The sequence below is a fragment of the Chroicocephalus ridibundus genome, chromosome 6 (genome assembly GCF_963924245.1).
Source record: "Chroicocephalus ridibundus chromosome 6, bChrRid1.1, whole genome shotgun sequence".
NCBI classification, from domain to species: Eukaryota; Metazoa; Chordata; class Aves; order Charadriiformes; family Laridae; genus Chroicocephalus; species Chroicocephalus ridibundus.
Genome location: NC_086289.1, coordinates 17,877,593 through 17,890,490, shown reverse-complemented (window position 1 = coordinate 17,890,490; position 12,898 = coordinate 17,877,593). Strand labels below are relative to the sequence as shown.

At 36.9% G+C, this 12,898-nt stretch overlaps 1 protein-coding gene across 3 annotated transcripts in view; it reads right to left on the bottom strand.

Annotated features, from left to right (window-relative positions):
* Positions 1–2,278: 2,278 nt before the first annotated feature.
* BTAF1 (B-TFIID TATA-box binding protein associated factor 1) overlaps positions 2,279–12,898 on the bottom strand; it is a 47,455-nt gene continuing 36,835 nt past the window's right edge. For all 3 annotated transcript variants that reach the window (XM_063340152.1, XM_063340151.1, XM_063340153.1), the window contains 13 exons: positions 10,407–10,559; positions 9,763–9,884; positions 9,387–9,554; positions 9,128–9,205; positions 8,919–9,048; positions 8,088–8,229; positions 7,795–7,925; positions 7,240–7,365; positions 6,317–6,469; positions 5,510–5,721; positions 5,192–5,351; positions 4,428–4,598; positions 2,279–4,186 (listed from right to left, as the gene is read on the bottom strand). In XM_063340152.1, coding sequence (XP_063196222.1) covers positions 4,040–4,186; positions 4,428–4,598; positions 5,192–5,351; positions 5,510–5,721; positions 6,317–6,469; positions 7,240–7,365; positions 7,795–7,925; positions 8,088–8,229; positions 8,919–9,048; positions 9,128–9,205; positions 9,387–9,554; positions 9,763–9,884; positions 10,407–10,559 — 1,893 coding nt within the window. In that variant the 3' untranslated portion in view covers positions 2,279–4,039. The remainder of the gene's footprint in view (positions 4,187–4,427; positions 4,599–5,191; positions 5,352–5,509; positions 5,722–6,316; positions 6,470–7,239; positions 7,366–7,794; positions 7,926–8,087; positions 8,230–8,918; positions 9,049–9,127; positions 9,206–9,386; positions 9,555–9,762; positions 9,885–10,406; positions 10,560–12,898) is intronic.

Sequence of the window (12,898 nt, the reverse complement as noted above, 5' to 3'; positions counted from 1 at the left end):
GTATGGTCCTCACAGGAGCACCTCCCAGGAGTGGCATCCCTGTACTGGAGTTCTGTCAATCTCACACCAGTGGACACTTTCCTTTGTTGGGCAGAATCCCCTATTTCAGCCAGGGTTTCACTCCAGTTTTGTCTGCTGAAGTAGCAACTAAAGCTTGATTCCTGAACAGTGTGTTAGCCTTAAAAATTAACAGCGTAACTGAACAGATACCTCCAAGCCTGCTGTAGATCGGAATACTGAAGAACTAGTGAAGCCACTAGAAGATAAGGAGCCAACTAATACAGTTTCTGAAACAAATTCAAAGGTCATGTCTTTTATTAAGACACTGAAAGAATTCAGATGAATAATCATCTCTCTAAGAATGCTTATACTCAGAGAGATGCCCTTGAAGTAACTCGCTTAAATGTGATTTAAAAGGTGAATTAATTTTTACCGTAACACATCTCCTGCTTAGCTTAAAGAAAAAAACTGCAGTTTCCAAGCTTTTGATTACAAAGCAACTTATCACCAGCCACAAGTCAGTTATTGCTGTGGTCCTTAAAAGACTTAAATCTTGCCCTATGCCAAAGCTCTATTTAATGCTGCATGCCTAGCTATATTTAATGCCATATTATTTGCCATTTGTAAGCAAGTTAATAAAATCGTACATACGCAAGTATGTTTTCATCTTGGAAGTTTTCCATAGTTCCTAACACGGCTTAAGTTGTCCTACTTCTGCTTGAATTAAGACTTAATTAGAAAGATACGTTTACTTGCCTTAGTAACGTGTAGAACCATGGGATGGTAGTAAAGTTGGGGATATCACTAATGGTGAGTGTAAGTATTTTTCTTTAAGTCTGGTAGCTTGAAGGTAAAATACAAGCTTTCTAGAGACAATGGGCATCTACTACAAAAGACTAAAGAAAAAGACTAAACATGAACTAATGCGAGCTGAACTAAATCATGAGTATGGAGACCTTGGATCTTTAGTGTAATTTTGATTTCAGCAAGCTTGGAAAAAAAACCCCCACCCATTTCCTAATGCTTAGAAAAGCATTAGGGAACATGACTAAAAAAAAAAAAAATCCCCTGCAATAGTCATAACTACATTTGCAGAAAGCACACAGCTTCCTGCTTAAATGGATTCTGAAGATGACACATGAAGACAGACTTGTCAGATTGAATTCTTAGTTTAACAGACATTTCAGAAGGAATATTTATACAGACTTGGTGCATGTCTGCAGAAGATAGTTTTCCATTTAGTTTCAAGAAGAATTTCAAGCAGTCTTGAAGTTTGGTTGAAAAGCACCATTATGTATACGTTGTTTCAAAGCAGTTCTTCCAGCCCAGAATGGGGTCACCTAAGAGGTACTTAGTTTTCGCAAATGAGCGAGCATTGAATCTGGGACCTCAATAATTTGGAGGTCTGGCTTTGGCAACTATTGGTGGTGTTCTGATGCCATTAAATAATGGATATAGACTAGTTAATTCAGTGCAAATTACACACAATGCATCAAGCCTTGGGCATGCGTGGTTCTACTCACAGGTCATGTTTTTTGGGGCCTGCAATGACTGAACTTGCAGTCAATTCAAGATTTAGGCTGTGTCTTTATTAGCAAGGAATACACTGCAGTAGGGGCAGAGAAAAATGGTTGGTGCTGAGAACCTGACATCCCTGTGCTATCTTTGAAGTTTTTATTTCAGCCTAGAGATAAAAAAAACTTTTCTATTTCAGCCCAATCCCTGGTCTGGTCCAGCTGAGTACCCATTAAACAGCTCAAATGCAGTTAGAGGCAAGCCAAAAATGTATTTCTTGCTTGAGTTTTGCTGTAAGCAAATCCAGTTTGTGCAGTGAGAACACTGCACTAACAAGACAGATCACGGTAAATGGTCTGCCAGCTTGGGGAGCATAGAAAAGCTCCAAGTTAAATATTAAGGTAACTAAAAATGTATTTTATATATTTAGTGCAGTGTTCCAGCTGGCTTCTATTTTGAAAGTGTTAATTCACAGAACACTTAAGATCAGTCAGTACATATAGTAATCTTGAAACAATTATTCTAGGTTCTGCTTCCCCCCCATTTTCCAGGCGCAGGACTCTTTTTGATGTCATATCCAAGGGAGCCATCACTAACAGTATTATGGTTGCATAGCAACCTCAATGTGATAAATAACTGGTTTAAAGCAGTCCTTTGCTGTACATTTATTTTCCAACAGGAGCCAAACAGTTTCCTACCACTGCAGCTAATAAAACTCTTGAAGAAAAAACATATACAGTGTTTTATGACTAAATAAGAGGCTTTTTTATTCAAATATCTTGTTATTTCTGGGCAGTACCGCCAGATTACCCCACCAAGTATCTTAAAGTACCCAGTATTCCAGCATTATAATTTCTTTGTAAACAGAACACCAAGCCCCATCTCATCTCTCCCGCTTGCTTGGATTATCAGTTGGAAGCACAACAGAAATATTCTATGTATGAAGGTAGAAGTGAACTAATACTAGTAATCCAGCTGTAATTTCCAAAAGCATTAGTTTTGTTACTTACTTAGCTACAGTGAAAAAGTCTTCTCTACAGAAAAAAACCTAAACATGGACATACACAACATGCAAGTTATATATTCCCAGTTTTGTTTATTTTCATGGAATGCTAATTTAGTTACAATATGGCAGTTCATAACTACTGAAATGTGACATTAATTCATCTCCAATGCTGCAGAACAGTCTTGATTTATATATATGTTTTAAAACAATCTTATTTTACATAGTTGAGGTCTCTGGTGGTTTTAAGCTCTGATGCTTAAGCACACAGCAAGCTACAAACCTTAGGTTTTATATTTATACATATATTCTATGTATTCAGACAACTGCTGTAAGTTATCTATAATTTAATATTTATAAAAAGTGCATATACTGGTACATATGCACATCTAGAAACACACTTTTACTACTGCCTCCCTTTTATAAAAAGCTGCGTAACATACAGCCATATTATTCGCACTTACTGCTAATGAAGTCCTTTACTATCTTTGTTACACAGTTTCAACTATTCAATTCCCTCAAACTGAATGTAGGTATTTCTATGTGTATTTTCTCCTAAAGAAAAAAAAAGTCCTCCCTCTTCCTTTAAGAAGCTTTAAATCATGCATCATTTTAGTAAACAGTCACTTGAGCATGGATTTTGGAATCCTAGACAGTGTAAAATCTACTTCTGGAAAATGTCTGTCCGTATATTTAATTTCTTTTAGTTACAAAAAATATATAGGATTGAAACATACTAATACATGCATCTCTCAAAGTGGCTATATTCTAGCCTTATAGATAAATTAAAAAAAGTACACCCCTGCTAATAGGATGCAAACATGGCCTCAAACAGGCCATTACCTGTATTTAATATAGCTCATTACATTAAAAAGTTCAAGTCAGCTGTTCTCTCAAGATGGTGTCAAAAAGACTGAAGAGCATAATATATTTATACTCAATATACAAAGGTGGGTGCACATATCTAGTGCCCTTTAATTATTCAATACTTTCAAGGCTTCTAGGCTTTGCCTCTGGTAACACAAGTCCTGAAATGATCTGAATGAAAGTTGAAAATTGTTTTTTAATACACCGTAAAAGCAAGTTGTGTTTAAAAGAAAAATGTACACTGAACAACCTGAAGTACTCACTGAAACAACTGTACAAAACTATTATAGATACAGAAAGAAATAATGGTGGACTTAACTTCAAACAGAAGTAACGCTTGTTAACATAAGTAAAAACTTCCTTTGTTTTATTCTTCTACCAAGTAAGAATTTGAAGCCGTTCAGAACAAGTAAAATTCAAACCACCTCACAATGTTTACATTTAAATTTCTTTTATACAGTGCAAATGTTTAAGACAGAATAACTCCCCAGTGAAACAGGTGACACTACTTAGTGCCAGTCTTTTGAAGATTCTTCTTTTAGTAAGTCTATTTACACATTAAGCTAAAGGTTCACTATATATGCTTTGAAGTTTGCTGAATATCAGCAGAAAAATACGTGAACTAGCAGCAGTTGCATTACGAATATATGATGGTTACTTTAATGAATGCATAAAGTTTTCAAGACTGTATTCAGTGTCATACTGTTCTTGATCCCATAGTTCTCCAAGGTTTTCGAGTACTGATTTCATTGACGCTTTCCCAGAAGAGGTAGAGGTATCTGCTTTTTCAGTTTTCCCATCCTTCACAAAAGAAAAAAATCAATTAATATACAGAATAATGTTTTCAGGAATATACTAAATTCTTTGAGTCTGATGATTCCTTTGGGGGGCATGTCACTTCATCCTGGTTTTCAGAGAGCTGTCTACTATTCATCATTCCAACATTCCAAGTATTCATCCGATTAAATTTTACAGTTCAAAGCAAAGCTTTTCACTAAGCTTTCTCTATTTTTGGTAGGTATTTGTAAAAATAGTTTTTTACCTTGTCAAGAGTGAACAGATCAAGAAGCTGTTCTGTTCCCATGCTCTGTAGGCTTGCATTTTCTTGGCTGATCACTGTATTTGCAATATTCATTTTGAACTTTTGAAGACCCATGATCTTCTCCTCTAGAGTTCCCCTGGTTATCAGGCGATATACATTAACAACACGTTTCTGAAAGAAAAAAGCACACTTCGCTAAAAAATATCATCTTAGGTATTCAAGAAAGCATAACCTTTTAAAGTATGCATCGTGGACAGTCTGGTAGCAGTTTGGCTTGGAGTTACTCTTCAGTAGTTACTGAATAAGCTTGACTGATGTTAGATGAAAAGAATGAGACTATGCTAGGATACAGTAGAGGCACCTGCAACTCCATCTGTGTGCAGTAAGTTAAGAATTCACTGCTTTTTACAGCTGTAGAGGGAGACTAACAGCAGTCGCTCTTTCCCTGTCATCAGAGGACAACCCTCAGGGCTTCCCCAGCTCCTTGTCTCAGTTGCATCTCTTCCTCCACTGAAGGGTGATTCATCCCTGGCCCCTCCTCAGCAGCTCAGGAAGTACAGAAGAGAAGGCACACCAAGTTGGGGATAGGATAAGAAAGTACACACTTCAACATCTGGCATATTTGCAAGAATGCAATATGAATGGAAGCTTGGTGGAAAGTCCCAGATGTCACTTTTATTATATGCTACAACTTTATCCAAATTCAAAGAAAGAGGAGTTCAGCAAGAGAAAAAAACTGAAGAGAAATTAAAAGAGTTTTTCACCTGCCCAATGCGATGTGCCCGATCCATGGCTTGCAGGTCTCTCATTGGGTTCCAGTCATGTTCCACAAATACTACTGTATCAGCCCCTGTTAAGTTAAGTCCCAATCCACCAACATGAGTGGTGAGCAAAAGAACATCTATAGATGGGTCATTATTAAACCTGCATATAAGAAAAGTTAAGCATGGTAAATTTAATTTAAATAATGAATTTATGAACCCCAACTACTTTTGAGGCAGACAAAGGAACCATTTTGTACTATATAAATCATATAGTTCATTACAGTTGGCCTCATATTGGTTATGAAGGGATATGCTTACCGTGAAACAATGGAATGCCTCTGACCAGCAGGTATGCTGCCATCTAGTCGTAAGTAAGTAACTGAAGGTAACTGAGGTCTGAGAAGGTCATGCTCCACTATATCCAGCATACTTTTAAGTTGACAGAAGATAAGTACTCTGTGCTGGGCCACAACAGCTTCTGTACCGCTTTCTGAAGATCCACCATTCCCCAAACCACAGTCTAGCAGCAGCTTAAAGTAAAACAGCATTGAAGTGTGTGATCAAAATGACAGTAGATCTCATGTAAATATTGACAGTGATGGACTATCAAAAGTAGAAATAAGAAACTAAAAACTACAGAAGGAAGTCTTTAAATGACAGTCACTTAAATGACATAATGCAAAGTTTGGCTTCACTGCCAAACTGAAAAATTTAAGAGTCAACAGAATAGTCATTTTCTTCATTTTTCTTTACTCACAGTAGAATTTAAGTATGTAACACAATGTAACATTATCAAGCTAATAGTCTCCTGTATAATAAACAGGAGAAAAGTTTTTCTGTAACAAGAGGAACAGCAGTAAGAAACAAAGTAAAATATTTTTGACAGGGCAGCAAAAATTATGTAAACATCATCACCTTGAAGCAACCTTGTGCCTCCCTCTCCCCCTTGAATTAACAGGAAAAATAATACATATGCCTAACACCCCCTTGTATTCTATTTGCTACTTAACTAGTGTTTTAAGATCAGTTTTCATATTGATGAAGTCTTAAACAAAACCTTCTAAATTGTAATATCAGTAGACACACATTTAGGAAACGTAAAGCACAACATGCAAGCCTACTTACTTGTTTTAAAGCAGACAGCTTAGGTGCGTGTTGGATATCTCGAAGTGATGAATTATGAGCTGCAAGTTGCTCTGTAATTCTTTTATATTCTGGATGTTGTGTTGTTAACACTAACGCTGGATGGTTGCATAGCTTCCGTAAGTATTGCAATGCCTTTATTTAAGAAATGAAGTTCAAAGGAATGGTTAGCAACAATGTAGTTACACAAAAAGGATGAACAAAATTGATTCTAAGTACAGGGGCCACTCAGCCCCATTCCACAATTTGGACTTTATTTTAGTGAAAATATACCCTAAAGTTGCACATTTATATTAAGAAAGGCTGTATTTCAAGTGTGTTAGGATCATAATGATCTTGGTTCCTGTTTCAGGAACAGCGCAAAGACTACCATTTCCCACACCCTCATATTTGTGTGCGATACAGTAGATGGGTTTGAGAGCTGTGCAGAGCCTTTGAGAATTATTGTTTCCAAGTAGCCAAGACTTGGCTGGCAATTCTGTAAGACCATGAACCTTCATGCATTCAGATCTAACCTTAAAGAAACTTTTTTTCATGTTTTAAAATCTTAATTTTGTAGCGTAACAACTGATGAGATCAAAATTAGTTCCCTCTTGTTTTGAGGTTTTGCACTTTTGGTAATTATTTTTTAATTCAGAGTAATATCCAAGATCCACTAAATTTTTCTGGTGTTCAGCTATTTAAGACTGTCTTATAAGACTTAAGACACAAAAATATAATTTAAGCATAATAGCTATACATCACATGCCGGGCAGTCTGATCCAAAAATCTAAATATTTTACTTACGTCGTATCGCCACAAATGTGTAAGTTAACTATTTTGATTTTCATTTTTTATTGAACCCAGAAATACAGTTACCAGAAATCAATGAACTAGGTAGTAAAAATTACTGAAGAAATCTGTACCTGAAATACATGACCTGTAGCTTTAAGCTTTGGTTTTTCAGTTTCCTCATTCAGTGAAATGGAAGAAACTGTTTCATCAATATCACATTTGGCACGAGACTTGGCAAAATCTTCATAAAGCTGAACCTGTAGGCCAGGCCCCAAAGAAGAGAAAAAGTATGTTTTACCCGACAGAAGACAGACAGACAGTTATTTTTAGACCTGAGTTTCGACTTAAAGTTCTGAATTATTGTAAATCAATAAATCTATTTCATATGTAGCAGTGGAATCTCTTGCAATTTATTTTCTTTCAGCTTGGAAAGTATTCTTTAAAAAAATCTGCAGATGCTTAGATGTTGTTCTTGTAGAACGATACCAGAAATTAAGCTAAAGAAACACTCTACTACAACTGGATTGAAATTAGTTCTTCTACGTGTACTAGAAAAACTTTTTAGTCCTGTGGTCCCAGAGAATGCAGGAGCTGACATCAGATTGACCCAGGAACACAGATGTGGTTCCTTTGTGGTCTTAACTGTGCGGAAAAAATTAAGCTTCCAGTCAACTTTTTAAGCGTACCTGTAGAGGACTGAGAATACAGTAATAATCTTGAATAATTTTGGGTGGAAGATCCTGCAGTACATCCTCTTTCATTCTCCTCAGCAGGAATGGCAAAACTTGACGGTGCAGTGCTTCCATGGCAAGAACCCCTAGTGAAGGCAGTGAAAGCAGTATTTTAGGGAAAAAAATTTCAAAACATTCAGCCCCTCCCCAATCTCTTATGTTTGCACTGACCATATTTTCTCTTCTCATTAGCAGTTCTCACAAAGGAAGAAAACAAGAAAAACAAAGACTTAATGTTTGATCCTTACCAGCTTCTTGTTCTCGACTGGAGCTTCGGGCATCTCTACTTGCCAGTATTGGTTTGCCATAACGAGCTGCAAATTGGCGTTCAGTACCCAAAAATCCTGGCATAAGGAAGTCAAACAGCGACCACAACTCTAAGACGTTGTTCTGTACATAAAAAAAAATTGTTAAATTGTTTTCAAGAGTAATGAACTGTTAAAAGCTATCAGAAACATTTCCATACATATTTAACACTGCCTATGAAATACTACAAACATAACAATTCAACATACTTTTGAGCTCCTGAAACTTGGTGGCTCTTTCTTGAACTTAAGTTACAGGAAGACCTGAACATGCAGTTTAACATATAAATGGACTTTGTACTGCGTCTGATGTCTTAAGCAACACCTTGAGTTCTTCTGGACAACAAAACCCAGGAGAGATGGGTGGTCTTAGTCCTGGATAAGACAGATACTCCACAGACAAGTCATTTTGGACAAAGCCCAAATCTGGAGTTCTGAGTCAAGTTTCTTGCTAATTTAACTAGAGGTATAAGGAAATGCACTCTTCCCTTCCCTGCCTGCTACTTAATGAACAAGTGGTTGAGAAAGCCTTGTTGCAAACGTTTGAGCCCCATTAGTACCAAGATCCTGTACCCATTCCCCTATACGTGGGTATACTGGGAAAGGAAGAAGATGTAGTTTCAAGCATTTAGCAATGAAAGGCTTTTTTACAATGTGTACTTTGAACAAGACAACTCTGATAAAAAGCACAAGAAAATGGGACTGCAAAGTAGACCCCTCTTGCTTGTTTTCTAGTACTTACCCAACTCCTTAGGAAAAAAGAAAAGCAGTTACCTGGATTGGTGTCCCAGAAAGAATTATCCTGTAATTGGCAGTCAGCTGTTTTACTGCTTTTGACAGCTTTGTTTTTCCATTTTTTATTACATGGCCTTCATCAAGAATGCAGTAATTAAATTTAATATTTCTAGAAAAGAAGAACATAGACTTAAGTAGCATTTAAAATTCTAAGCTATAAAAACCTCAGAAAATGAATCAATTTTTACCTGAAGAAATCAATGTCATTTCTCACAACATCATATGAAGCCACTATGAGATTGTGTCTTTTCACCTGGTGTTGTAATCTTAAGAAAAAAAAGAGAGATCATAACTCAAGTGTTCCTTACATATGTTATTATTTCAGCCTTTAAAAGTACTACTATAAGTTTTACCATGCCTACAAACTGTGCTTCAGTAGTAAAGTGAATTGCAAAATTCTGTGTGTGGTATTTCATTCTTATCTGTCATAAATGCAAAGCGCGTTACCTTGCTCTCTCAGTAGGAGGTCCTGTATAGTGCAAAGGATTAAGATATTCTTTTGAGCAAAATTTGCCCACTTCATCCACCCAGTGTCCTGTGAGTGTAGGAGGGCACACCACCAAGGAGGGAAGAGGAACACTGTCCACCAGTTTTGTTCTTGCATATTCCTGAGCCCTTCAAGAATATCAAAAGAAGTTCAAAACAATTATTTTTCACAGAACCATTGAAGTTAGAAGGGCCGTCTGGAGGTCACCTGGTCCAACCCCCCTGCTCAAGCAAAGCCACCTACAGCCAGTTGCCCAGGTCTACATCCAGAGTCATTACCATGGATAAAGCCTATCATTAAAGTCTTTAAGATAGAATGTTATTTGTTTAAGCTTACCTGAGGCAATGATCACCTGCAAGAATGCAAATGGATTGCAAAGTTTTTCCTAAACCCATGTCATCACAAAGAATTCCATGAAGTTTGTATTTATTGAGAAATGCCAGCCAGTTCACTCCATCCTGAAATCAGAAAATAGAAAGAGTGCCTCAGAAGTAAAAAAAGTGGCTTTTGGCTAGTTAAGCTTCAGTTCAAACATCTGTATGTTCTGTCACACACCACTGCCAAACTATGAGCTTGTTTCCCGCCATAAACACATCCACTACAGCCCATTCAATCAAAGCAGAGGGGAAAAAAAAGGCAGAAACGCAAGCAGCCAAACAGTACAACGAGGCCTGGCTTTGCAGCGGTGAGCTCCCACAGTCAGCCTAAGCAAGGCACAGCCCGTTTGCTGCCATTCCTTGAGAAAAATGACAGAATCCAGAAAGGGGAAGAAAAATGTTGTTAAAACAGTATAAATGGCATGTATTACTTCATTTATTCTTCTTTACCCAAGAGTCCAGGATACACACTGCACAGCTAAAATGAAAACTAAACCCCCCAAAAAACGCAAGCAAAAAACCCAAGCACCCGAACAACTCCTACCCTTCCATAAAATCCTACCAGACTGGAACTTAGTGCTCTTTTAAAATATAAGCTGTTACCTGCTGATATTTTCTGAGTTCTGCTTTGATTGGTACTGGAATTTTATAGTTTTCCAGTTTTTTTCCATCCAATAATTGTTCCAGAAAGTGACGTTCTTTAGCTTTCATTCGGATTAATTCTTCAGACATGTTTGGTGGATCTGGTATACCAGCCTAGGATAATATTTTTAAAGCAGTAATGTAAGGGCTACAAGTACTTAATTTTCACACAGAGAGTAAGAAATAAAACCTCATACTAGCTTAGACATTTTGAACAGATGGCAAAGATCTGCAGTCTTCTCAGTTCTATAAATCCAAACTCAGTGCTATACTTGTTTGACTCCTTGCAGATCAACTCATCCAGAGCTGTAGGCTGCAAAAGACAAGTTCTGCCCGAAAAGGACACACTGAAAAGCTTGATACAATTGCATAGAAGAGGGGAAATCCTAGTCATCCTTGTAAGATTTTACAGACTGAGCTATTCTTCCTCTAATCGGAGAGTTTATCTGGCTGGCTAGAGAGAAACCTTTGACACCCAAAGGACATTCTACCATCCAAAGTTAGATGGATTTTTTTCTCCTACAGATATTAGGAGAACTAAATCTAAAGTGATACTGAAATCCATAGGATGAATTCAAGAAGTTGGAAGCTATTGAGAAAAAGAAAAACCTAAACACCTTCAGGTTTGTGGCTGCAGACCTTGGCTTCCTAGGTACTTCCTGTACCAGGCCAGAAGCCCAAAGAAGCTATCTGGGGACAAATACGCTCAGACATTCTTGCTTACTAATAATATACAGTAGCAAAAGAGGCACTGATATTTTCCATCATCACATCTGTCATCCCGGTTTTCTGGGCCACCTCCATCTTTAGTTATCTTTACTTCAAAACCCAAGTTACTAATAGCTTTACGAGGGCTCCTGGCTGAGAAGAAAAACTATCAAATAATTCCACTGTGCACGTGGTTAATAAGGAAGGGGGAAAATGGGGAAAACTAACCCCGATTTCAGATGTTAAAAGTGTTCCAGTAAGGTATTTAAGTATGTACATAAACACAGACAACAGCCTACTTGTTCAACTGCTCTTCCTATCCTCTCTTTTAAAAGAACATGTCTGAAAAGTGAATACCATACAAATTGGTTTAAGTATATGGTCAACTTGCAGCATGATCGCTTATCAATAAAACAGGACAGATTAAAGTTGAACCATTTATCTTACAATCCTTCTCTCAGTCATATTTTCATTTTTATGGTTGAATGAATAATGAAATTGAGAATAAAGATACAGGAAACTGAGCATAGCTAAGTTCTCCCAACTTATGTATTGCTATTGTATCCAATTCCTTACAATTAGAAACCAATACAGAAATACGGATTAGAAACTCCAAGCTTATTCAAACCTCTATCACTTTTACTTATCCAGCAGCTGAATTCATGCATTTTAGGTAGCACATAAAACAACAGCAATAAACAAAAAACACTAGATAAGGTCTTTGCGTAGTTACAGAACTAAGTCATGCTTCAGGGACATGAAATTCAAAGAGTGGAAAGTTTTTTTGTTGTTTTAATGATACCACTATAACTACTGAAAAAATGTAAGTTTGTTTTATGAAATACCTGCAAGAATACCCTAAGAAGTCTTCCCATTTAAAAAAGTAAAACTGTATCCATAAACCACCACTCCATAAGGGTTTTTTGTCCACACAAAGCATGTGTGAAACTTTGTCTATGAAAACTTAATCATAAAGTTATTTCAATCTCAATCTCACCATCCCTGGAAACATTCAGGGTCAGGTTGAACGGGGCTCTGAGCAACCTGATCTAGTTGAAGATGTCCCTGGTCATCGCAGGGGGGTTGGACTAGATGACCTTTAAAGGTCCCTTCCAGCCTAAACTATTCTATGATTCTAAGGTTCTATGCTAAATTAAAAGTTGAGATAATGAAAGATACTAAACCCATTAAACTGACATTTTTACTTTTTTTCATTAGAAACATGCAAACAAGTTCTGAACTATCTTCTATTACAATCTGGTGGTGAAAATAAGTTACTTAGAAGCCTTGTAGTCTTTGAAGTGCAATATCAGGAAGTGTCTGAGGTATGCAAGTTGTAGTTGGCATGAAGAACTGAAGCAAATCTGTATGGATTAATACTACTGCACCATAATACGCATAATATTTTGCCCAAAGCTGTAGGGCAGGGCTTTTTGATTTTCAGAACTAGGAATAAGTTAACTGTACTTATCTCAGCACTATTTCTATTAATACTTTTTTTTAATACAGTTCACCACATATACAACACCACACATACCTAGGGAGGTAACACATTAACCCCCAGGACTTTGGAGCCCAAACTAGCAAAAGCAGAATTACATGCAAAATTAATGAATATACACTTTATTAAAACGAAAAATTTTACTATAACATTCGTTTAGAAAGTTACAGAGGGTCCAGTTTTCCTCAGCTGCATTATAAAAGACATATCTGCAATTATCTGATCTGGTCTCAACATCTATTCA